Source organism: Leuciscus leuciscus (assembly GCF_965113295.1).
Source record: "Leuciscus leuciscus genome assembly, chromosome: 2".
Classification (NCBI taxonomy): Eukaryota; Metazoa; Chordata; class Actinopteri; order Cypriniformes; family Leuciscidae; genus Leuciscus; species Leuciscus leuciscus.
In genome coordinates this window covers 33,476,787-33,504,391 of record NC_138726.1, presented here as the reverse complement: position 1 = coordinate 33,504,391, position 27,605 = coordinate 33,476,787, and the positions used below count along the sequence as shown (strand labels likewise).

Sequence of the window (27,605 nt, the reverse complement as noted above, 5' to 3'; positions counted from 1 at the left end):
GGCAAGAGTAGAAGAGCTCAACCCTTCTCTGGCTTCTCTGCCACGTGTGTCTCTCTCCTTTTTAGATACCAGAATGGTAACGCTTCACTTTTAAAACTCTTTTCTTGCCTATATTCTTGTTCTAAATACAAGTAACTTTAGAAAAATAGCCATGTGACCTCACCAAATGCATATATTCTTCTCTTTTATTTTAATTTTTTGTTGTTGCAGATTTTCAGTTATTTATTGACACTGACGTTTTTTTTGTTACACATTCATTCACAGTTCAAATATAAAAGGTTCACAATCCATTGAGGGGAGACTGATATGAGGCAGATGTTGTTCATCAGGAAGTCACTTGGAGGTGCTCTAGATTCTCTTAATATCAAGAAAAGCTGTTAACTACTGCACATACATAAAGTGCCTTAAGGACAGAGACTGAGACAGGCTTGTATTAAGGATGCAGGGAATGTAGACACTTGCAAAAGTATAGAAGGGCCAGTTGAGTTTAAGGTGAAGGGTGATTCAATCAGATGTCTAATTGCTTGATAAAATTTCTGCTTATTAATGTTGCTTGTAGGGCTGCATGATAATGGTTAAACTGATAATCATGATTATTTTGCTCAAATTATAATCGCGATTATTAATCACAATTCTCATTTGGAATATATATATATATATAATATATTATATATTTCAATAATTCCAAATTATGTATATTTTTACTTTGTATTGTAGCACAGAGGTTGCACGGTCCACATTTATTCACCAACCATGATCGCAAACAATATGGTCAAGAATCATGTTTGAATTTATTACAGATCGTCACAGAGACTGGTCGCTCGCAGATTTAGTAGCAGCAAATTGCACGCTGTCTCATGAAGGAACACAAACTGTCTGTATGACACTTTCATTGGAACAGAATTTCACAGTGAACATCGCTTCACTCCAACATGCATGTTTGTCAGTGTTGTCAGATCATCATTGCTTTTTTGCTGCGCAGAGATATGCACAGATTTGTTGCCAGATTGTGAAGATAAAAGTAAAACACTGGGCAGAAAAGACCCATTTAGGGTATTTATTCTCTTGAAATCTGACAACCTCAAGCAGGAAAGATAGTGGAGGCTTATTACCAATGCAAATAATAAATAAGTAAAAACGTTTTAAGGACAAATAATCAGTGGGGAAAATATTGCGATGAACATTTTTAAATTGAGAGAAGCAGAAATTGTTATCACGATTAAAATATGATTAATCGTGCAGCTCTTTTTTTCTTTCTTTTTTTAACCGTGATCCTTTTTAGAATTCTTTGAAAACAAAGTTCAAAAGAACTTTATAAGTTAAAAATTTTATAAAAATAATTTATTTTTATTTTTTATAGAAAATACAAATTCTTTACATTGATCAAGTCGCAAAAGTTATTATAAAAGTTTGCTTGACAATAAGGTCGCATTAGTTAATGCATTAACTAATATTAACTAACAATAAACAATACATGTATTACAGTATTTATTAGTAAAAAATCTACTGTTCATTGCTCGTTCATGATAGCTCGGGTCCATATTAACAGATGCAACTTTTGATTTGAATAATTTAGTAGTAAATGTTGAAATTAACATAAACTAAGATGAATAAATGCTTTAGAAGTATTTAAAGGGGTCATATAATGGTACATGCACTTTTACAAGTTGATTGTACTGAAATGTGTGTTGGCAGTGCCTGTACACAACCATCATAAAATGATAAAAATCCATCCAGTGTTTTTTTTTTTTTTTATCTTCTTTTATGTTTTCCCCCAACTCAAATCAAGCTGTTCGATTTTGTGACGTCACAAAATCGACGCCCCTCCCACGTTTGTTGATTGACAGTAGCGTTTCAACACAGCCCCGCCCTCGTGAGCGAGCTGTCAATCATAGCCCGCGCGGACCGGCGCGTCATTGTTGATATGCTGGAGCACTGAGCAGAATGGCGTCTAAGCGATTGTGGTGTTCTGTTCTTGGGTGTAATAAGGAACACAGCAGTCATGTTGATGTTCCTAAATCCGTACAGCTGAAGACGCAGTGGCTGAGTTTGTTTTCGAAGGGAATATTCCCCACGATCAACGTCAATGCTTTCATGTTTGCGCGAATCATTTCACCAGACTGCTTTACAAACGAGGTCAATATAAAGCTGGTTTTGCTAAAAGCTGCTCCTGAAAAAAAGGATCGGTACCAACTTCGTGTTCCTGCTGCACCTCCAGAAGAACTGAAGTGAGTGTAACGTTTTATTAAGCTTTATATTAATCTTTATATTAATCTTTGCAAATCGCTTGCTCGCTTCACGATGAATGCGGCTATTTTTACACTCAGGTACATTACGGCATGTTTTCTATGTACGATGTTCTCAATATAATTCATAATCCCACGTTTATAATGAACAACGCGTTATGGTTATTGTGTTACAAACGGTGTACGCACAGAACAGAGGGGCGGGGTGAGCAAAGCGCATTATCATTTAAAGACACATGCACTTAAACGGCGTGCTGAAAACAGAGCTGTTTTTGACCAGGTAAAATGAGTGCTTTCTTACAATACTAATGAGAATTTTTAATTAAAGTATATTACAAACTTTTAATTTAGACCCTAAAGAATCATATTAGTTTGTACAAAAATGGCATTATATGACCCCTTTAATATTGTTAGTTCATGATAACTGATGGAGTTAATGTTAACAAATGGAACCTGGAATGTTTTAAACCAATTTGTTTAAAAAATCTTTCTGACCCCAAACTGTTGCACTGTAGTTTATGTGCGTGTTTTATGCACAGTGAAAGATCGGACTTGTCACAATCGTGCTATAACATCAATATCTAGGTTCTGTGGAAACAGAGCACATCAGGAGTGGAGTTAAATGCCACACATCAGGAACTTACTGACCCAGAAAAAACTCCTAATAGTTTCCAGATGAGCCTCTGGAGTTAATCTCAGACAGTAGTAGCCACCTTTTTCATTTTAGCGGCAAACTCAGACCGGACATGTTAATAACAGTTCATATAAGTGTGCGTGTCAGTGAATGAGAGGGAGGAAGGTCATTTGTTTCTTTGTGTGTGTTGTGACCTATTGTTGTGTGTGTGTTTGTGTTGGGAAGGGGGCTTGACATTGAGGCAGTGTTATAGGGAAGTCCCGGGGCTTCCACAGCCAAATTTCCAATTAGAGCCTCATTTACACCTGCTGATCTGTGTGTGTGTGTTTCTGAATCACTCTTGGCTACAGCCATAAGTAAACTTGAAATCATTAAAGAGGGTGTTGCTTTTGCTTTCAGGGCATAAAGGCTCGAGTGCTGGAGACATTTGTCATGCTCTTTCTGCTGGGTCTCCTCATCCTGGGCATTGTATGGGTGGCGTCCGCTCTCATCGACAATGATGCGGCCAGTATGGAATCGCTCTACGGTACCTGCTGCTGTGGATGCATGCATGTGATGTAATCCGATATGTATTGATCTGTGGTTTACTGTGCCTGTCTCATTCTCTCATTCTAGATTTATGGGAGTTTTATCTGCCGTACCTCTACTCCTGCATCTCTCTGATGGGTGGCCTATTGCTGCTTAGTAAGTTCACAGGAAACCATCACTTCCACATTTAGCCCTTATTGGCCACCGTAACTTCCAGTGCAGAGCAGTGTATAGACATTGTAAGGAAATTTAAGCACTGTCTGAACAGTGACAAGTCAGTGTTTGTAGATTGAATGTTGCACTTTTCTTCTAAAGTTTAAAATTTGAACGTTTTGAGTTTAACCTAATATAACATAATTAGCTGTGACTGACAGTTATGACAAATATGACAAAGACTTTGTGCAATTTGCTATGGGAGAATACTATATAATACGCAGGCAGTTAATGTGATTGTGCATTAGGGCAGGGTAATATTTTGAATATTTATGATATGTTCATGATTTTGCTGGCGATATAAAATTTAAGCAACACTGTGAACGAGGTGATTTTAAGCCATTCATGTGGCATTTAAAATGTTTTAGTAAGTATGTAGGTAAATGTTTTATTCCTATGGATTGTTATATTGATGTATACAATTGAATTTGTTCATTTAGTGAAAAACAGTGTGGAAAACATAACTAGAATTGTACTTTTTTTAATACTTTGAGCATGTTGAATCTTCTTGGCTGAAGTGTCTGTTTGGTTAAAATGGTTCCTCTCATTGAAATGATTTTAAATTATGTTGTTTTTTTCAGAGCTAATATGTTAAAATGGCATAAAAGGCTGAAAATGATCAAGAAAATATATTTTTAGTTATATCGCCCACCCCTGCTGTGACTCAAAATGCCCTTTTCACTTGTTTCACCCACTGTAACAGTAGTTACATAAACTTGAACTCTTTAGTTCAAAGGTTGCATTCATACTCTTGCCTTAGAAAAGCATAAATGAGCATGTGTGTGGTTTTAAGCAGCTTCTTGTCTCATCTCATCAGTGTGTACTCCAGTGGGAATGTCACGCATGTTCACAGTGATGGGCCAGTTACTAGTCAAACCCACAGTAAGTACAGTTACACTATGTGTGTGTTTGTGTTTAAAGATCCACTCTATCATTGTCCCTCACACACTCCCTCTCTTTCTCCGTGTAGATTTTAGAGGATCTGGATGAACAGATTTATTGTATACAGCTGCAGGAAGAGGCCCTGGAGCGTAGACTCAATGGTGAGCGTGTTTGTTTTTTGTATGATGTGGCAAATGCATTATATAATCTTGCACCTATTACAGGGGTAGATTCTCTGGAGGAACCTGGGGATAAATGCATTGCTAAAAATACAATGGTCATGTTTCATGGCTCAGCCTGGTCAACCAGCTACTGTCCGGTTGAGATTGAGCCACTATGCCACATCACCATGCCACCCAGATGACAGATCTGACATATTAATCCTTAAACATGTTGCACTTACATTTTTGTTCAAAAGAAAGGATTAAATAAAATAAAATATATAGCTATCTCCTTTCAGTGACCTGCTTCTGTTCTAATAGAATGATGTCTCTGACCGTTTAACCCATTCTCTCACTTCCTTTAACACCCTCCCATTCATCCTCTTATCTGAGAAATCACACCCATGCACTCTGATTCAGAGGGCACGGCCATTAGCCCACTCAAAGCAATTTTTCCATTTTGTGTGTACATGATGTTTATTACAACAAAACTTGTTCTGTATATTTTAAATCTGTATATATACTGTATGTGTAAAAAAACACAAAAAACCCAGTAATTATACTCATGTAAGTTTCACTAAACCAGTTTTTAAGAATTAAAGCACAATTAAGAAATTTCCAGCCAAAGCACATAGTTTATTTATCTTTTTATTTTTATTTTATATAGAGGCTGTGATGTGATCTGATCGTTGCACTGTGATGTGATCGTTGCTGTTCTATTTATTGTTAGAACCACTAGTAAACAGGACTTGGTGGAGCAGCCACATTCATCAAACCAGGGACTCCAGTGATCTTGTTGAAATCAAGTAACTGGTGAAACATCATAAAAGTAGTTTTTTCACACATTTGTCTTTTTTAGCTGGCTTTTATTCCCCTTCTGACCTAAGAGCCATTTTTTCATTTTTGTCTCTTGGCACAGCAAAGCCCCAGTTTCAATAAAATTATGTTTCAGTCCAGTCACTTTTTTAAATTTTTTTATATAGCCTACTTTTACATTTTCGCTGCGGTTCTAAACGTTTTTAAACTACTACAAACAAGCTACGAGTGCACTTTGGCTGGTACAACTTGAAATGTGTTATTCTTCACTTTCTTTTCATTAACTTCATAATATACAATAAAGGAATTGTAATTGGCTGCTTTTTCTGCAGAAATCTCTATTGATGCGTCTAATTTTTTTATCGATAATTTATTGGTAAAGGGTGCCAGACCTGGTGAGCCACATGATTTTTGTCAAAGAGCCAGGTGTGCCTCGCGAACCATAGGTTCCCGACTGCTGCCCTACACAAACATCCACATAATGCAGGAAGTGTTTAGGCTTAAAGCCAAACTAGACTTTAGCTTCAACTCAAGCACGCAACAGAGTGTACAGATGCCAGTCAACATAGAACATGTGCTTTTTCTATTGAATTCACGGAGGTAAGCTAGATCATCTTAACTGATAGTACCCAGTTGGCCAAATCCCATGGATGAATTTCAATAGCCTCTCATTTGGTTGTTTGGTTCTGTAGTGTTAGCACCAAAGGCAGATTTGCTTTGAACACCTGATAAAATAATTGTAATCGGTCTTAACGATATTCGCTTTTTTTGTGATTGTTGTTTGATGTGAACCGCAGTGGCAGTCACTGTGATCGGGTGACAAAAGGCCACTAGGGATGCGGAATGTAGTTTTGGCAAAGCATAAGAACTCTGCGTTATAGGAAGATCTCGCTCAGGCGTTAAAGAGAGAACGAATTTACCTTATCAGGAATTTAAGGAATTTTCTTTCTTTTCTTCTTTTGCACCGTAAATAAAAACCTGAGGTGAGGTTGAGGGGAAGAGAGTTCAAGAGGAAACTGTCTACTTTGCTTTACTCTCTTATCTGTGTTCTATCTAATAACAATTACCCAACTGACTGTAACTTCATTTAGATACTACATGCCTGCACACGCTCTCTTGCAGGTCTTTGATATGGGCTAATTGATAAGCGTGTTAATTATTCAATTGATCCAGTAATCTGCATCTGATGTCAACTTTACTGTCCTTAAATTGAGGCCATTAATACAGATCACTCCATTTGGTGTCTGTGTTGTATTTTGAAGTATTATTTTAAATGCATTAATGAAGTTGTGTGTTTATTGCTATGTGTAAATGTCATTCTATGGATGCATTAGTGCACTTGTGTTTATGCAATGTGAGGGAATCTTGTGGCTGTATGTTTAGGTGCATTTGTCTGAGTGTATGCTTTAATATTAGCCTTTCATATAATTGCAGGCATTTGTTTGTCCTCTGTCTTGGCTCTTGCTATGCTTTTCTCTGTTGCCCAGATGCACAGTGGCAGGGTGACCTTGCATAAACTCTCCTCGGTACCGGATGGCTCTCTGCTTTTGCATAATTACCACTGACGTAATGCAGAACCGGCTGAAGTTTCTTTAGAAAACAATGACCTCATCTCCTTTCCTTCTGCCAGCATCCCTCTACTGAGTTGGTGCTGACCAGCACCTTTATCACCTTAATTGAAGGGCTATAAGCAAGAATTTAGTCAAGTGTTTCCGATTCTTCTTTTTGGAAATGATTGACTAATGCTGATTTGAACAAACTATTGGAATTATTATTCCATAAAACATGTTTGACAAAAAAGACTCTGTTGTTCTTTCTCTCACTTTTTGATCACCTCATGTTAGCCCTTTAGGGCAACTGTGAGCCATGTTTGGCAGAACAATCCAGTCCTGATCAGCTAATAGTGACACTTCCCATTTCATTGTTCTCACAGTTTTGGTTGGAGGGTACAGATTTTCCCTAAAATTCACTGGTATAGACAAGTACACGATCAGGAACCCACCTGTTGTGTTTTTTTCTTCTTTCTTTTAATAGATTTCTTTATGAACCTGAACCTCTACCAGACAGGGCGTGGTACAATCATCATAATAATAATCACGTTTTGATCAAAGTGATTGACTTCTCAGCCCCATGTCGTTGAAAAGATGAAAGATTGTGTTTTTATTGCACGCCAGTAACGGTGTAACACTGAACTAATTGCTGCTGATCTGCCAGTGTGTGTCCCCCGAGGCTGTGCAAACCAATCCTTTGCTTTGAGGAGCAAACGAACCACTGAAACAGGGAAAAGAAAGAAAGAAAAAAACACCAGAACGAAATGAATAAATGAGAGCTAAATGAGACAGAAGTCTGTGGTTTTCCTGGAGAACCCCTCTGGTTTTGCCCTCTCACTCTCACCTCCTGACACACACACAGTCAGTGTTTTGAAGAAACCTCAGTCCCCTCTTCCGTCAGAACCAGTTGCAGCATGTACACGTCTGGCCTAGACCCAAAGTATACCTCAGTTCTGATGCAAATACTGCATTTGCGTCCAGCTGGATGCTTAGGCGGTTTGACACATGCGCATTAGAATCTTTGACCAGTGTCTGTGCTATTTCTCTCCAGAAGTTATGACCTATAAAAATGTCTATAAAAAAGTGACCTAAAAGTATCAAACGTGTTCCTTTCCATGGAATAAAATGATTTAATGTAATTACACACTTTTTTAAAGCAATAATTAACTTTTCAAAGCATTGTTTTCCAGCACTGTTAACCACATTTGAGATTGCTGTTGTGTGGTGCGCATGAGATTGTCTTAAATGTTGCAGTTGTTGAAAGTGGCAGAATTATCGAAGCAGAATAGGAAATTTAATAGAAATGTTCTAATATACAATAATGCTGAACTGTGGTGACAAACCTCCCGCAGGTATTTCGCTCAGTCTCACTTCTTGGGCATCCAGATATTGAATTGTAGATATTGAATCTCCATTCCATGAAAGCTGTTCTTTCTTGACAGACTTTCTGACAAATGGTGTGATATATTAATTATGTACTTGAGTAAGGGAAAAGATAACGTTCAAACCACTGATTTATGTTCACATCACTAATGTTTCCTTTGATCTTTTTTTTTTTACAGAAGCTATTAATAAGCCAAGGTAAACAGAATGAAAGTATCTTTCTGTCTTCTGTCACTCAGGTATGATGTCAAACTCTTATTTCCATGGGAACTCTCAGCACCATCTCTACAAAGAGCTGGACAACATTCGCAATCAGAGGAACAAACTCGGTGAGAGATGTTTTTAACAACGTTATATTAAACCAAATTGAACCATGATTATGAACTGTCAGTTTAAAATATGTGTTGGCTGCAATATCCACTCATAATAATGTTGAATTGCAAAGTGTGTGCATATTTGAATGTGAACAGTCATTTGGAGTGGGGCCAGATGGGGTATGGCTGTATCATTTTCGACGTCAGCTTGTGTTTTGGGGTATTATAAATGATTCCAGAGAGACAAGCAGTTGGAAGGAGAGGAGGCCACAAAGGCACTTAGGATATTGGAGTGTGATGCAAACTTTATTGTGGCTGTCTCTCCAAGTGCGGTCATTAATTTAGAGGCAGCATGGTGCATATGCAGGGAACCCAGCCAACCTCAGAGCCAGAGCAGAATCAGAGCGGGAGATGTTGAGAAGGAGAGAGTAGAGGACAGAGCGGCACAGGAGTGACAGACACAGATAGAGAGAAGATGTTCTAATCTAGACCCACTTCATGAGTGGAGCAGGAGAAGCCTTAATGTTTGAGGTTTTCCATCACTGTTCTGAACTATACCGAAACCTCTGAACTATAGACATGCTTATATGTAGCCATAATTCAGTAAACCCAGAAATAACTGGTAGCTGTTATTTCTACACACTAATGAATTGCAAAGCAATAGATTATCATAGAAGCTAGTTAGTTCTTATACACTACCAATCAAAAGTTAGAGGTCAATATACAATAAATGTTTTTGAAATAAGTTTTTATGTTCATCAAGGCTGGATTTATTTGATCAAAAAAAATTTAAGTGTCTTAACTGTCACTTTTGATAAATGCATCCTTTTTTTTTTTTTTTTTTTATAATCCCAAACTTTCGAACAGTAGTATATGTGACAGTATATGTGACCCTGGATCATAAAAACCAGTCGTAAGTCGCACGGGTATATTTGTGGCAAAAGCCAACAATATATTGTATGGGTCAAAATGATCGAATTTTCTTTTATGCCAAAAATCATTAGGATATTAAGTAAAGATCATGTTCCATGAAGATATTTTGTAAATTTCCTACCGTAAATATATATAAAACATTTATTTTTGTGAGTGAATGCAGCACAATCGCGAACATAAACACAACTTTAAAGGTGAACACAAATAGTTGTATCTCAGCCAAATCTCAATTTCAACAAATTGACCCATGTGACTGGTTTAGTGGTCCGGGGTCACATATGGCCACACGTTCATACAGATAAGTATTCAAGACGCTACTGTAAGTTGCTGTGTGAACAGGACATTTCGAGACTCGCACCTGTAAGTTGGCTATTCCAAAAACTGACATTGTAAATGTAGCCTTTTATGTGTGACACTTGACAATAAGTTTAATTAGTTAATGCCCTTGGTATCATGAACTAACCATGAACAATACTTTTACAGCGTTTATTAATCTATTAGATTAATGTTCATTTATACATAGACTACTGCATTTTAACATTTTTAAAGTTATTTTATGTATAAATTTAGTTTAATGTAATATTAATAAATTAGTATTATGAATGTATTTTGAACAAATATGAATTAACTAAGAAAGGTAGTATATATTTATAGATTAACATTAACCTAGGTTAATAAATGTTGTAGCAAATTGCTAAATCGTTTCTCTCATCCCTCTGTCCTAGAAAGGAGAAAGAAGGCCTCAGCCTGGGAAAAGAACCTCCTGTACCCCATAGTGATGCTGATCCTTCTTGCTGGAACGGTATGTGTTTTAGACTTTGCAAGGTTGAACCACAAAGCATATGACTTGCAGTTTATTTTATGAGTTGGTTTTATATTTCTTTCTGCTGTTTATAATGCTTATGCTTGTTTTAATCTGTGCTGCTTGCAGGCGATTTCTGTTCTCCTGGTTGCTCTGAACATTGTGTACTTGCTCGTTGATGAGACGGCTATGCCAAAGGGTTCAACGGTAAGAAAAATGCATGTCAACAACCCAATACTCATCTTTTCTGGATTTTTCCTTCACTTGTTGCCGCCTCCTCTCACTACTGCTGTGTCCTGTTAAAATCATGCTTTGCGTTGACACAAACTGATTTCCTGATATGCTCAGGTGTGTGCTGTAGAAGAAAAGGCCGGTCTAGATGTGTATCATGTCGCTGCTGTTTGATGCTCTTTATCAGAGTTGTGCTCCCGTTCGCTCTGCTTGATGTCAATTCAAAGGCACTCACGCACTGTACCTGTGTGAAACTCTTCACACAGACCTCATTTGTTTTAACTGGGTGTTTTGAGTACTTGAACGAAGTCCTTTCAACCAAACTGCTGCAATGAAACCATCATTTAACCTTTGAGCAGTTACGCACTGTGAGAAGACAGTGTCAGTTTTCTCTTTTGACAAGGTAATTACAAGCTACGACTGGTTAAATTTGGGTCCAAGTCAGTTTACCACTCATTTGAGCTTGGACAGGTAAATTTAATAGGTCCATGGGAACCATTACGTCATTTCCTGTTTTTTTTTTGTTTTGTTTTTTTATGAACATTTTGTTCTCACTCTTTCCTTCCCTCCATACAATGATGCTCTTATCTCACCTTACTTCACCACTCCCACCTGCTGTCCTTGCTTTGCACATTTTCCTTTTTCTTCCCACAACAAAGGAAAGGCAGATCCCTTTTCTGGCCACGGTTTGACAGTGTTGAGCTTCTCTATTAGAGTGCCCGCTTCACATTCTAATTATTTTATTAGTGTCGATATTTGCCTTGGCATGATGCTTGACTGAAAATCCCCCAAATTACACTTGTCACAGTGTTCAGAGACGAAGGGCCCTCTTGACAGGCTGGTTTAATGGTTTATGCGTTTGATGAGCTGGACTGGTGCCATGCTTATGATCTCGTGTAACCACGACAACCCAGCAGTCAGTGGTGTCTCTACGTCTGTTTGATGGTTTTTACGTCGGGTTGGGATGTGGTGGGGCGTGGGCCTACATTCCGCAACAATCTTAAGAGAGATTGATGCGAGTTAAGGTAACTAGGTTAACGCCGAGACTGTCAGATAAGGCAGGGTGTCGTAAATGTGGCTATGAGGTAAGGAGATCTAATGCAATGGCACTGCTTGCATTAAGCTGTCTGATGCACTGTTGCTAATGACTGCCATAAAAGTCTTATTGCTGTCACTCCCCATGGATTCAGAATTATTGTCGATGCTAAAAACAGCCTCATTAATGTCCGTTTCTCATCCGAACTCATATCTCACATGTCATACGGAGCAGAAGGAGTGATGGAATGAAACAAGATGAGCGGGAAAGCAAGGGATATCATCATTTCCTTTTTGACCTCTGAACCTTTGGTAAGAGTCGACAGATGGCATTTAGCCCCTAACCTGTCAGTAAACGGCTTTCTAAAAAAAGAGAGAATGTAAAAAAATCTAATCATGATTAGTTTAGTTTTTTTTCTGTTATTATCCAACATCAGAGGTAGCTGAGGCACATCAAAACATGTAGTGTAGTTAGAACACACCTGAAGGAAGGCAAACACACAGTTATCCTTAAACTCACTCAATCACAGGTGTTAAGCAGCGCCAACAAACACCTTACACAGCTCTGAGCATAAAAGGAGATTTCAGATGCCTGTCCAGTTCAATAATATCATGCTGTTTATGGTTAGAAGTTAAATGACAGTTAAGGATGGATGTGGAGTGAAAATGTGTGTGTGTGTACATATGTATATGACACATGTATACACACACAGTTTCACTCCACATCCATCCTGCATAACATTACATTAACTTACATTAATCTAGATTAATAAATGCTGTTAAAAATGTTCTAAAAATAACTAATATTAACAAAATTAAACTAATTGTAAAGTGTAACGCTTTACAGTGTTTAATTATACATTCATACATGCTTACTACATATTAGAGCTGCACGATTCTGGATAAATTGGGAATTACGTTTATAAAGATTTTGTTTAAAATAGAGATCATGATTCTGATCTAAACAAAACATTTACTAGTGGTTCTGACAAAATGTTTATTGCTGCAGTCAATTAAAAAAATTGTTTTGAATGAATGATTCAATAGCTCAATTATATAGACTTCACTTGTTTCATTACTGGATGAATCAGTGTTTTTGAATGAATCTCTTCAATAAATTCATTTTTAACAGTCACGTGTCGCCAACTACTGGTGTAACGATGTAATTGATGCAGTTTGAAGTGCCAATTTACTTTCAAAAGATGATTTACTTTATTTTGATCACTACTGTAGACATCAGTGTTTATATCCCAACTATAGACTTTTATCCCAGTACTTCTGTGATTTTACTTATTGAACCAGGAAGGTCCCATTGAGATACAATATCTCTTCTACCAGGGAGGCCTAGTGTGGTTGAAAAGACTGTTTGTGAAGCTGTTTCATACCTATACATGACAACTGCTCTCTCTGGCTCAGTGGCAGCCCCGACACAGATTTAAATGTTCGCTGTGATCGTACTTGTCAAAGATTTAATAGACATGGCTGAATCATTGTCATTTAGGAATAAGATTGTGTGGGTATTTGAATCGAGATTGCGATCTTTTAATGATTAATTGTGTTGCTCTACTACATGCTATATAAATATACACTCACACAATATTATAATTATAATTCTTAGCTCTCATAGTTCCTCTGAAACACTCTCAGTGGTGTTTATGCTATTATTGAGCAAGTGAGAATGGGTTATGGTTTTATGTTTGATCACATTACCTATTTTGGTCTCATTTCACATTAACTACAAGCTAACTTTCTTGGATGATTCAGTAATATAAAGTGAGCGTTTGATCATATTTTACAAGTCAGTGTTTAGTTAAGCTTCTCTGTTTTTTTTAATCACATGTAAACTTTCTTCAGTCCTGACATCAGTATCAACAAAGCAAGACTGACATTATAAAATCTGGTTCAGATTGTATCTAATCCAGTTAAAAAGATCATCAATTCAAAATCAACAGAGCATATACAAATATTTATGGTCTTCTGTCAAGTGCACATCATTAGAATGAGACTGATGATTGATTTTTATTTTATTTATTTATTTTACTTGTCAAGCCCAGACTAAGATTGTTTTACATTGATAAATTATGCCAAATAAATGTTGGCTTTTATTGTAATAATTCTAATCCAAACCTTTAGATCACATCAATGACTTCAAAAGATATTAAAGGCCTGAGATTGAAAAACTTTGTTTGCCAATGCATTTGTTTTGGTTTCTTTTTTCCACATTTTTCTCCTAATTTTTGGCAGCCATTCATTCAATGCAGCCTCTTACTGTAAGAGCACCACTGCTTTTTCATTCTTTTCTTTTTTTTTTGTTTGAACACCTGCTTGCATATTATGCGTGTGTGAGCAGCGGTGAATTTAAAAAGGTTTCTTTCATCTGCTTCCATTCATTTCTTCGCCAATTTCACTCTGTCTGTCCTCATTGGTGAGAGGGGAAACTTCGCTAATCTGAGCTTTATACGTTTTATTTCTTCATAATAGCGTTCACTCAGAACAGCTCCAAATATTTGTGCCGCTTTTTTCTGCCCACACCGCCTGAAGCACTGAGGTGTCAACACTGTAGTCTTATTTAGATTAACAGCTTCAGTTGTAACAGGAGCCTTTGCGTTGGGCATGTCGCTAAAACACGTCCACTACATGCAGTTTCTCCATGTAAGAGCATTGCCTCAGTCCAGAACCTAAACCGGCACTTATGAGAGTCATACTAAAAAATTATCATGTTCTGAAACCAAATTTTATATGGGGAAATTAAGTTTATGAAAATAACCTTTGGCAGTAACTTTCACTCTTTCTTTTGGCAGGAGAGAGATATTGGCAATGCCTCTTTATCCACGTTTGGAGTTGCCCAGGCAGTTATTGAAATTATTCTCATGTTGTATCCTTTGCTGTGTGTGATTTCTCAAATTATGCATGAGCTGTAGTCTAGTGTTTGATCGCAGATTGTGTGTGTTTAGTGAGGGGACTCAAGTTGTTTGTTTATGATTGTTGTGAGTGTGTTCTAGAGTGAAATGCTGGTAATGGGTTTGACGAGAAACCTCTGTGTTAGTCTTAACTCTTGAACAGTTATCTGATGGTCTCGTCTGTGGTTGGCTTCTATAGCCTTCGCATCTTTCAGGAGCTCACTCCCAGAAAGGACGACACTACCATGACAACGGTAGGATCTGCAACACTGCTTCGGTTTTATGGCCTGTTGACACTTATTCACACAGTTCATTGTTCATGTTATTCTCAAAAAAAAAAAAATTAATACCTGCATATATTGTTTAGCATCTGAATACAAAAATAACCTCCCAATTATTGCATTATAATATTTTGTACTTAAATGTATAATTACACTGTAACAAGGACACCTTAAAATAAATGTTAACCTTACAATTTATAATATTATTATCATTATTATTATTTTGGTGAAAAATTGGTCATGTTGCATTTAGTTATATTTTCTTTTTACCAAAGCCATTGACTATGGAATCTTTTGTCATTTTATATTTAATTTGGAATGATGGAAATGTTTCTTAGACTTGTTTTTCCTTTTTTTGTAGATCATCGGTTGCTGTGTATCTATTCTAGTGCTGAGCTCGGCCTTGCCTGTCATGTCCCGAACACTTGGTAAGGTCCTCCTTGCATGTATGCATACACTATCCTTCATAAGCATCTGTGTATTTCTTGGGGTTGCCATTAACATGCCATGCAATGTTTGTTTGTTTGTTTGTTTTTGGATACTACAATTGTTCTACATTATCCAGCTGCACTGACGTACTTGCAACTTACACATACCTGCAAACTCATTTCCACTGTTAAGATTTAACAAGTAACATTCCAGCAGGATTTGCCATAGAGATTTTACACAAGAATGGAGCGAGAAAATGGACAGACAAGCAGCAGTCACAATAGCTGCAATAAACAACATGGCAAGCTACAGAGACAGCTGTTCAAATAGCCTTGTGTGTGTGTGTGTGTGTGTGTGTGTGTTAGTGAGTGAGTGAGTACAGTGATTCATTGGGAGCTTCAGAAAAATATCAACATTTCTGCTGTGCTGCATTGAATAGATGAAAGGAGAGGTTGCATAGAGTAGTTTTTTGTTTGTTTTTGGCCAAAGAATTTCATCAACTTTGTTCATATAAGCTGCTTTTCCACCGTCGAGCCAAACAGTTCTAAGAACGGTTCCAGTTATGTTCCACTTGAGCCTAGTACAGCACGGCATGATTACAAACCTTTCTGAGCCCGGAATTCTCTGCACCATTGGCTAACCATGCCAAACCGTGCTGCTAGAATACGTGTAATGACGTCACCACTCAGGATTGGTCACTTATCTGTTGCCTGGCTACCAGTTTCTCTGTAGCTGGCTAAGCACGCTATTTGAGCAACGTAAACACAAATTCATAATTCAATTTAAAAAATATCTGATCATCCTCCATAAGGCAGTATATTTACATCTCATATCATCAGTAAATAGCCAAGGCAAAGACTGACGCATTTGTATTACATTCCAAAGAGTGGCCGTTATCACCACAGTGGAAAATGAATCCACATCCGTGCCGGCTGACCCTGATCAGCACAGAATGGAACGGTTAAGCAAAGAGAACGGTTTGGAAAAGCAGCTATAGAGTCTCAAACAGACAAATTTAAACTCATTTACTATCAAATAGACTCAAAAACATCCTGCATGTGGATGGAAGATGGAAGTCCTTCAGAAATACTCAAAGGTGTGTGTGCGTGTGTGTGTGTGTGTGTGTGTGTGTATGCATAAGCAGACTGCAGGAGCCTGTTAAAAATGTGGAAAAGGCAAACTGACTTGTGACACTGATTTTTACACAGACATTTTACAACTCACCTCAACACTTTTTAACGCCTAGATATTTAACTCTTTTTTTTTTTTTTTTTTTTTTTTGAGTAAGTTACTTGGATTTCTTTATTTTATGTAATTACTAGGGGTTTCCAAAAAAAGGAGGCCTTTGCTAAATAAATAATTTACACATGAGCAGGAAAGTGCAGTTCACCTAAAGTTTTATGCAATTGTATTAATTCAACATGATCGTCAATGACTATAGGTTATAGACTAGGGATGCACCGAAAGGAAAATTCTTGGCTGAAATGGAAACCGAAAATTCAGGATGCACTTGGCCAGAAACTGAAACCAAAAATAATTGAATAATCAATTAATTAATCAAACTTATTTAATAAGAAGCAATCAAATAGCTAAAACTGAGTTGTACAAACATTTAAATTACACATAAGGGAGTTTTTATTTTCAACTTTTTAATAAAAGACTAGTTTCTACTCCAGTTTGTTGGTGAAATATAAACATTTAAACGGCAATAAGTGTAATAACTTATTCAACTTATTCAAACATACATTAAATAATGAAGACTAACAGGTTGAGTAAAATATAATGAATATGTAATACAGTGCATATATTTAGCAAAATGCTCTTCTCTAGTTATTTTTTTCTAGCTAACTAATGAGTTTATGGACTTTGAATAGCTTTAAAGGGATACTCCACCGTTTTTTCATATTAAACTATGTTATTCCCTAAACTAAGACGAGTTGATACATACCTCTCTCATCTCAGTGCGTGCACTCAATCGCTCTGGCGCGCTCTATCACTTTGATAGCACTTTAGCTTAGCCCAGTATATTCAATGGTATCTAACAGCAATGAATTTAGAAGTGACCAAACACATCAACGTTTTCCCTATTTAAAAACAGTTACACGAGTAGTTATACGACCAAGTATGGTGACAAAATAAAACGTGGCGCTTTTCTAAGCGGGGCAAAAAGGATGACTATAATGTATGGCGGAATGGCACTTTTGGGAGTACTTCGACTCGGCGCAGTAAAAAGTCACGCCTGATCCTCTTCCTCTCACTTCTGTCAACAGTGGGAAGAGGATCAGGCGTGACTTTTCAGTGCATCCCTATTATAAACCTTGTGGTATGTGATGGACTACAGGTATTATTAGATTGTATGCAATTAATTGAATTCAGGATAATGGTGTGAATGTGACTGCAGCCAAAAATCAGGCATGCACAAGAGAAACCTTTTGAGAATAAGTTTTACTTCTACAGCAAATCAGCATATCCATTTCCAAGTCCTTATTCAAATAATTGGATAAATCCTGTTTATAATTTAGCATTTTAAATGTGATTCTCTTTACAGCTGCTTTTAAACATGCAGTTTAAAGTGCAGAAATTGGTCATTGTCCTCATTAACTGGTAATTAAGTCCGGAAAAGCCCTTTTAAATTAAATCTAATTTATTTGTTGTTTAGATTATCCCCTGCAGTCTTTTCCTTCCTTTTAGGAATGGACAAAAAACCTAAAAGGGATTTATCAAGCTGGAAATCCTAGGGAAGGGAAAAAGTGGTCAGACACAATTTTCTACAATTTGTTAGCAGGTTGTAGGTTTGTAAGTCTACACCGTTGAGCTTTTGCAGTACTTGGTGGATGCTGGGCATACAAAGTTTTTTTTAAGCTGGTTGGTCAGTCTGAAAACTATGTTTAAAGCACTTCCAACTTAGAATACATATGCTTTCCCAGGGATGAAAACTTGACCCTGTTTTACCATTTTCAACTTATGCTTTTTCTGATGATGCTTTATATTTTGAAAGTGAAACATTGAAGTTGTTTTAAGTTATCCTCAGGAGTCAGCCTGTTGTGCGCAATGTTTTATTTAGAGATAGTCCAGAAAAAGGTTGAGTTTTAATGTTATTTAAAGAAGCAACCAAAAGCTGGAGAGAGAGGAGGAAAAAAGAATCATGCTCAATAGGAAAAGCCATGATGCATTCAAGTGGAGGAAAAAGAAGGAAGGCAGATTCTTCCTTTCTGACACATGAAACTAGTTGAACTCTTAAATTGTATGCGTTTAAAGGCAAGTAATTTATAGTCCGTGTTTAAAAAGGCTAAATTTATTTTGGTTAAACAACCAATTTTGGGGGAAATGGAATGAATTTGTTTGAAAATTAGAAAATGAAACATGCAAGTATTTTCTATTATTTCTATGAAAAACTAAATCCTGTGCAGGAAAACCTTGTCTTTTCATGAGCTTAAATCATTTTGAAAAAAAAATCACTTCAAAATATTTTTTCATATTATGAGGAAAACACCTTTTTTTTTTCTTCTTTTTTTTTTTAATGCAGTCTGAAGTGATAAAGTGATGACCTGAGTTAATTCATTTCAGACTGCATGCTGCATTCACAGTTGTTTATACTTGTTTGACATAACACTTGTTTGGCAACTTGGCAACATAATACTCAAATTTATTTTGCACAAATACATGTCGTTTGAATGTGCACATGCTGCACCCTGTGGCTATATTTATATATATATGATGAACAATAAACAAACTTCATTCTAACTGTAATATGTCAGCAGATGGTAAGTGGCAGACTTATCTTAGGTGTTGTTATCTGATAGAGATGGAGTTGTAGTCATTTAAGTGTCTTTCAGAATTGCCTCCTTTTTATCACGTCTTGGTAGAATGCGTGTTCTGCGCCTGCGTGTAAATGAGACAACTGTCTATTTCTGAAGATACATTCATCTATATTCGTCATTCAAAAAGGGAAACCGACGCTGCAGATACACAAACCATAAACAAAGCAGTGCGTGCTTACCGTTTTGAATATCTTTCTTTATTCCACTCCACTCATGTTAATTTTGAAATATTCGCCAAGGAACACTCATGTAAGATGATGTAACATTAGAACAGCTATCTGTCCTGTTTTGACTTCTTTGCTCGCTGTTTTGCTATTATTCTCGTGCACTGACTCAATCAGAGTTTCCTCCTTCACGGCCTGATGCCGATTCAACATGTCGAATCGGCCGAAAAAAAGCTGGCGAGGACCAATTTCTGCCGACGGTGCGGAACACACTGAGAAAACGTAGTCGGCCGACGCACAAAAACTGCCCGACAGCCGTCCATCGGCTTGGTGTGTCCCGGGCTTAAAATGCCAAATCCTTTTAAGAATCTCCAACCCAAATAAACAGTCGTGGCACATATATTTCATCATGAGTTTACTTTCTCATTTCACTGATTTGTGCATGTGGTTGTGGTTCTTTTGTTTGATATTCCGTTAATTCAGAGAAAATAAAAATAATTTGAGAATTGTGGGTTGTAAAAAAAAAGAAAAGGAAAAAAAAGAATCTTTGTGATATTGTTTTGGTGTAATGCAAAATTGTCTGTTCTGCTGTTCAGCAGCCCGTTTGTTGATTATAGGAAAGAGGTGGTAGGCTATAGTAGAGTAAAAAACTAGAGAATCTGAGAACCATTTTTCTGTGTCTCACTTTCTGCAGGAATAACAAGGTTTGATCTCCTGGGTGATTTCGGACGATTTAATTGGCTTGGAAATTTTTACATCGTACTTTCATACAATCTTCTGTTTGCTGTGGTAACCACATTGTGTCTGGTCCGAAAATTCACGTCTGCCGTGCGAGAGGAACTTCTCAAAGCCCTTGGTAATGTATTCTGCCTGACTTCATTCTATTATGACTTCTTACATCTTAGTTTAACCTCCAAATTTCTTTCTGCTCTACATTTCCCTCATTTCTGCACTGTAAAAAAAATTAAATAAAATTATCACAACTTTTTTACCTTTGTCAAATCAACTTAGATAATTAATGTGGTTCAGATAACAATGTTTTGAGTTTCTGTTTATTAAATTAATCTTCTTTGTATTAACTAAAAAAATTTATTTCAATGAACTCAATTTTAAGGCAGCTAGGTTCCCAATTTTTTATTTTATTTAAGTTAAACCAACAAGTATTTTTTACATAATGTGTGTTCTCTACATTTCCCCCCCATTCCGGTTCTCTACATCTCTTTTGTTGGACTCCTGTCTCTGTCTGTTTGTATTCAGAGCAATCCACTGATTGATGATGCATAGGCTACTGTAGTTTTGGGATCTGAAATGCTAGTTTGTCTATTAGAGAGAGAGTGAGAGAAGAGGAGATCAAATCTGAATCTTTCAAATTCTTTTTTTTTTTTTTTTCTTTGGTTTCAGGTCTGGATAAATTGAATCTGTCAAACAGTACGACGGATACAGAGTCAGGGAAACATGCTGTCAACGGGCATCAGAAAACTTTGTGATAGAAAAATCATCAAGACATTCTCACACAAACACGCGTATGTGTATACAGTTGGCTTTTTCATTTTAAGAATATAGCAGTATACAGTCAGAAAGCATTAATAAAAAAATTATAAAAAAATAGAAAAGGGATCATTAGGAAAAGATATTAATGTGAGATGCTTCTAGTGTCAAGTGTTTACCTGACGTGTGGAATGTGTCCATCACCTCATGTGAGCAGTCAGTCTACTATACAGTTGTACATGCCACTGAAACTCACTGCAGAATCCTTCCAGCTGAAACCAATCTGAGATTCACAATGATTTAATTTCTGTCAATGTTTGTTGTTCAGCTTGTAAATGCTTTCATTTCAGGTGAGAAAATGTTATTTCCATGCTGACCTGCACATCTAAAAGGCCTCTTGACTGCACCCTTCAATGGGGTATTATTATTATCATCAATACTTTCTCTTTGATTAGTGGAAATATTAAGCTGTTTGCCAAGCTGATTGAATTTCACATGCATTAATCTCATTTAGGGCATATCATTTTTCTCCTGAATTATTGTACATTTTGTGGCCAGTTTTTTTTTTTTTTTTACAGTATTTTGTTAAGTTAAATAGAACTTGTTACATGAAACCGGTTTAGGCCACAAGAGCAGTTCACGTAAAAACAGCACACAAGTGAAATATAAACTTTGTTGATATCGACTGGAGAGGCGCCATTATTACATGTAATCTTAGAGCTAATATTAAACTATATTACCTTAAGAATTGCAGAGCTTTGAAGTTTGGCGCTGGGAAAGAAATTGTTGCATTGAGTGCATTTATATAGTTTCAAATATTTTAATACAAAATTGACTGGTTCTGATTAAAATGGCACTCATTACGAAATCAGTTCATGATAATATCCAAGCAAAATGTGATCGCCCAATATTCTGACAAATATTCTGAAAGTTTGGTTCAGAATTGGTTCTGAATCAATATTCAGAATTGGTCCATATGTCAAATGTCTTGCTTGACGTATAAAGTATTGTTATTCTGTGTCTGCCATTGAATATGTTTACATTCATTTATGCATACATGATCAATTATTATTTATTAGATGATCAATTATAAATGAGGAAGCATTATGATCTGTTTCCTCATGCTGTACTGTGACAATTCAGGTTTGTTGGATGTGACAGAATTAAGTAATGGGAATTGACAAGGAAACTCCCAAACATGTGCCTTACTCAAAATGTTGGCATATTCTGGGTAGTATTGGAATGTTACTATCAGTGGAGGATCCTAGCTGCCAAATTTCTATTTGCACTGCAACTGCTCTTGTTTCCATCGGTAGGCAAAGTTCAGAAGTGGACATTATGGGTTCGAGTCACTACCAACAACCAGCTTAATATCTTGTTGTGTTTACTTGAATTGGTTGCGGCAGATTGTGTTGAGGAATGTTTCGACCTGCCAGTCACTCTCAGTAATATCACCTCAATGATTTGACACATTAAATGGATTGTAATCTACCAGTCTAGAATTAGGGAGGCAACAAAAATGAAATGACTGAAGAGAGAATGCTTCTCTGTTGTTATAGTAGTAAAACTGCACCAAATATTTTGGAGGAAGGTGAGGCACAATCTTGGGATTAAGATTCCTGTTCTTAAATCTGCTGCTACTTCCTCCAGAACCTTTGATACTATGCTATTCTACATGTATTACACAAAGTGATTTTTTTTATTTTTCCATTGTTGGGAGAGGATATAACCAGTAACATACATTCTTTGAACTTGGTTATCGCTGCAGAGCTTGTTTGCCTTATTTCAGCATCACTAGCAAAACAGCCTTCAAACATCTAGTCTGTACCTCTGAGGCTGCTTTGCTTTTTGCAAATGGAAGATTTATTATGAACATTAAATTATATACATGAGCATTAAATGTTTTTCCACTGGCTCTCCAGCTTAGCCTGTTTGGCCTTGTGAATTACTGGCATATGCAGATTAGAGGTGACACTCTTACATTATGTAGGATCTTGTGTATATAAAGGCTGTGGAAACAGGACTGCAGAGCCACACGAGCCGGGTACATGCCTAATAAAGCTTATTGTGCGGTGAAGTGAATGTGAAGTCCGAGCTGAGACAGTAGAAAGCAGCAGGACTTATTGAAGGGCAATGAAATACAGTGTCATAGAAACTTTTTTTTTTATTGTTTTGCTTTAATTTGAACTTTGTTGAAATGTTACCGGTCACGCATTTATTGTACAATATGCTCTGTATAGTTTCCAAACATTCCCATTCTGAGGACAAAACCAACAGGCTAAAAAGAATATGTAGACCATAAAAAGAACATTTGATGTAAAGCTGCATAGACATCCTGTTTTACTCTTCATCGTCTCTTTAACTATGAGAAGCCTCATACTAATGTAAATTATGTATGTACATGTATATACAGTATATTTCTCTTTTTATTTTTGTAGAATGTAGATATGAAACAGGTTCTTGAGCCTCATTCATACTATGCTTTTTGTGGAAAAGGCCAGACAATTAGTCTCTCAGCATTTGTTTATTGTAAAAAAAAAAAAAATTCACCTCTGATGCCTTAAACAGGCTTTCTAGGCTTTTTTCCGTTTTCGTCTCCTGTTGTTTTGGGGAGACGAGCTGTGAGATGTGTAAATGAGTGAAAGAGTGAGACAGACTGTTAGGGATGCACGATATATCAGCCACCATGTTGGTATCGGCCGATATATGATCCTTTTTAATGTTATTGTTGTCGACCTGATACGAAATTTTGGCCGATTAAAGCCGATAATGTATTATTTCCTTCATCTGAGACACTTCAGATGCGCACTGTTTGCCATGATGGGTTTGAATCGCTTGAAATATGATTGGAATCACTTCGAAAAGGACACCGTTAAGAGCAACATGTGCAGCGCAAGTCTGTCTTATAGGCTACATAAAATTATAATGAGAAGTGAACAAAACTGCGAAAGAATGTTGGAAATTCTTTGTACGTCCGTGTTTTAGTGTATTGTTACAGGAAAAGCGCATCCACAGCAGAGTTGCACCTTCATCATGACTGTAAGTTTGCTTGTGCATCTGCAGCCTTTTGGTTTGTGCAATTATAAGTTGTAATATGTTTATTTTGTGTATATATCTGATTTATCTCATGTAGAATGCATTTGGTTAAGAATTAAGGGGTTAGTAAAGCGTGCCGGTGATCATCTTCAGCACGTGCAGCTTAAACAGCAATGCATGACATTAATAACTATGACTGGGACTGTCATATTACATAACATTATAATGAGAACACTATTGTAAATAAACGTTGTGAATTCATTGGGTTTAGTTGCCAAGTTTCATCGCGTTGTTGCGGGTAGAGCGTGTCCACAAGTTACACATTCATACTAGCACATAACTTAATGTTCACTTGTGCATTTGCATCATTTTGTGCAGATATAATTTGTAATATTATGTTTATGTAGCATAAATATCTGATTAATCTCATGTAGGCTTAAAGCGCTTTAGTTTCCCATTCAGCTTTTCAGCTTCAGCGCACGCAGCTCAAATAGCAAGGCTGTTTGAAACAATAATATTAATTTTAGATGTTTCCTTTTCAAAAACAGTGATGCATTATTAATAATAAGTAGCATTTTTGTTTTTCTCGTATTATTTTCATCAAAAATATGGTTTAATTAAAATCATTTCATTATTGTCCGCGCGTTGGCTATTCCATTTTATTTATCCATGGCATATGTATTTTTATTCTTTATACACAAGTAATGTTGTCCAATGACTAGTTTGCATTATTTAGGAAGTATTTTATTAATTTTGTATGGCAATAGATTTTTTTTTTTTTTTTTTGATAAAGAAATTTGGCCATAGAAGTGTAAATTAATTTTAAAACTTGCACTGGTTCAAACTAAGCTACTGAACTGTATATGTTTGATTGATGTTGAAGTGCTTGGGACATGGCTTTTAATGGTGAGACTTTTGTTTTTGTAATCAGGCTCTCAAGAATTGTATAAAAATGTAGATTTAGGTTTAGATTTATTGGTCACCATATCGGCTTTCAAATTTCGGCCAAATTTTCATATCGGTGCATCCCTAGTGAAGTGTGTGTAACTTTTTATTGACTAATTCACTGTGAATCCCTCTTGTCAATAACATGGCATACCAAAACGACTGGGTGCGTCTTTTTAACTCAAACTGGCCAAAGGCAAAAGAACCTGTCAGGGCTCTGATATGGAATATTAATGTTTGGGGAGGATACATTAAGAAATATATTGTATTTTGTGGAAAGTTGAAGGATTCAAATGAGGGACTTTGAGTTCAAAGCCTGTGAAATGGTCATTTAAAATTGACACCTCAAAAATGGGTTCTGTGGTTCAATATGATGCATTGTTTTTGTATTTTTATTGTCATGGATTTAACAAAGTTTCACGTAAAATACCTTTTCCTCCTGTTGATTTGCACAAAGAATATTTTGTAAGAAAATATCTGGTGAATAAGTGCATGTTGTCAATAATTGTGTCATTGAAGTAAGCTTTTAGACTTAATTTTAATATTTTGTGTGTGTGTGTGTCTGTATTACTTTTGTCTGCACAAAGTTTGTAATGCCAGAACATGTTGTGTCATTACCTATCAATACTGTCTGGACAAGATGCTAAATTCTACTCTTTTGTTACTTCTATTTTAGTTTAATTGGCTTTTTGAGGGATGTTGCTGTGCCAGGCTTCACACCTGGTCCTACTTTATGCAGCACAAGGACTGGTGTGTTAGTTGGTGTGTTTCTCAAAATAGAGGCATTTGCAGTGATGTACTAGAATTAACTGTGAAAGAAAACAGCCTAGTCATTCCATACTCTGTTCTTCTGCTTCAGTTGTTCATCTCTCTTTCCAATCCTCAATCCCATCGTCTGTACGACATTGTTGAGCTACTAAACTACACACTACGTCGAGGATGCTGTGGTATTTTTGGTTCATCAATCTGTCAAACTCTGAGAGACAGCGTTTCACTAGACAGTGGCCTGTCTACACACCAAAACAACTTGTTTGTTCATCATAGGTTAAATGTCTGTGGTGTGCAATGTCTGGTCTCATTTGAATTCTCATTTTCAGCTCTAAGGGAAAGATTAATTCTGTTTCTGTTTTTGCCTGTTGATTCTTTTATATGTGTGAATGTATTTCCAGAATGTTCTTTTTCCGGTTAGTGTTTAATTGCATTTGTTTGTGAAGCAAAATGTTCAGATTATCTTTAGGTTACTTTGTATTTAATTTCAGTTTTACAATAAAGTTTGTGGTTTTGACACAATTTTTATTTTATTAAAATTTTTGTTGGACTGTATCATAATGTAGAACCACAAATTCACATTTTAACTGATGTGGGGGAAGTTTAATTAGTCTCTTTAAGTAAATACACTGAAACACCAGGACTATGTAATAAATATAGTGAGCTTCAATTCAAAACAAGCATTTTAGCGTAGTGTGACCGGCAGAGAGGACATTTGGGTTTCACCTCCTGGCAGAAAAGCTCAAAGGCCTGCAGACAGGGTTTGTGGAAGAGATGGGAACAGGACAATAATAGGACATTTCTGTCTTCCTTTGATGAGCCGTTGTGTGAGCTCAAGCAGTTCAGGCAAATGGGGCAGTCCTGAACGCCTCGCTGGACAGCCTAGTGGAAACAAGAAAAATAATCATTTGTAGTGTCAATTTTGAGGAGATTGTGTAATTCAAAAAAGTAATTTCAGTACCAGGAAAGAGCTTCCCAGTGGAAAACATGATCCGTGAGTAATCAGACTAAGTATGTGAGAACAAACAGTAATGCTGCCTGCTAATGATTTATGCGAGAATTACAGTGATAATGCTTCAAATGCATATATACCCATCCAGTTGCTTTCAAGAAGGTGCTAAAATGTCAACGACATCATATATATCATCCAGCATCCATTTGCAAATTTAACCAATTGTCTAATAGGATCGAAAATGAATTGTCCATCACCCATAAAATGTGTTATCAGGGACAATTCTTGACGTTTAAGAGACTATAACCATTCAAAATGCACAATGATTTATGCTGGTAAGAAACCACTGTGACACTGACACCAGCCATTAGTAGGTGCAACTGAATCAGTTGCTATTCAGATACAAAGATGATCAAAATTGCTGCTATGCATCTATTGATCAAATGCCCTTTGACCTATATCCATTTACATCTTTGTTTTTATTACTAACTGAAAATTCAAACTGACTATCACTTAGAATGAATGAAACTGACAGTACCGTGCTTAGTGCCAAGTTGTTCTAGATGTCCCCTGGTTAACTGTGGGACAAATATCTATACACTACTGTTCAGTTTGGAATAATAACGTTTTTTTTTATATTTCTGAAAAAAGTATCTTATGCTCACCAAAGCTGATTACAAATGCAGTAAGAGTAGCAATATTGTGAAATAACAGTTTTTCTATTTTAATATATTTTAAAATATAATTTATTCCCGTGGTGACGGCTGTATTTTTCATTATCATTACTCCAGTCTCCAGTGTCATATGATCCTTCAGAAATCATTCTGATATGCTGGTTTGCTGCTCAATTATTATCAATTTACTAATGGTACTCAATTATTAATAATGGATCTTAATATTTTCAATGTTGAACGCAGTTTTTGCTGCTTAACATTTTGAATGGAAAAATTTGAATGGAATTGTATCACAGTTTCCAAATTATTAAGCAGCACAACTATTTTCAACATTGAAATGTTTCTTGAGCAGCAAATTGACTGATTTCTGAAGGAGCATGTGACACTGATGACTGGATGATGATGCTGAGAATTCAGCT

General features: G+C 36.5%; 2 protein-coding genes across 5 annotated transcripts in view; one reads left to right on the top strand and one right to left on the bottom strand.

Annotated features, from left to right (window-relative positions):
* The window catches only part of lmbr1 (limb development membrane protein 1), a 32,433-nt gene extending 11,527 nt beyond the window's left edge, over window positions 1–20,906 (top strand). Inside the window, exons 6-17 of the mRNA XM_082162184.1 lie at window positions 3,280–3,406; window positions 3,496–3,564; window positions 4,439–4,503; window positions 4,592–4,664; window positions 8,653–8,742; window positions 10,386–10,462; window positions 10,592–10,669; window positions 14,530–14,603; window positions 14,792–14,882; window positions 15,271–15,337; window positions 20,018–20,179; window positions 20,725–20,906. Coding sequence (XP_082018310.1) covers window positions 3,280–3,406; window positions 3,496–3,564; window positions 4,439–4,503; window positions 4,592–4,664; window positions 8,653–8,742; window positions 10,386–10,462; window positions 10,592–10,669; window positions 14,530–14,603; window positions 14,792–14,882; window positions 15,271–15,337; window positions 20,018–20,179; window positions 20,725–20,810 — 1,059 coding nt within the window. The 3' untranslated portion in view covers window positions 20,811–20,906. The remainder of the gene's footprint in view (window positions 1–3,279; window positions 3,407–3,495; window positions 3,565–4,438; window positions 4,504–4,591; window positions 4,665–8,652; window positions 8,743–10,385; window positions 10,463–10,591; window positions 10,670–14,529; window positions 14,604–14,791; window positions 14,883–15,270; window positions 15,338–20,017; window positions 20,180–20,724) is intronic.
* Window positions 20,907–23,818: 2,912 nt separating this feature from the next.
* rnf32 (ring finger protein 32) overlaps window positions 23,819–27,605 on the bottom strand; it is a 30,781-nt gene continuing 26,994 nt past the window's right edge. For all 4 annotated transcript variants that reach the window (XM_082162191.1, XM_082162192.1, XM_082162194.1 and 1 more), the window contains one exon: window positions 23,819–26,442. In XM_082162191.1, coding sequence (XP_082018317.1) covers window positions 26,227–26,442 — 216 coding nt within the window. In that variant the 3' untranslated portion in view covers window positions 23,819–26,226. The remainder of the gene's footprint in view (window positions 26,443–27,605) is intronic.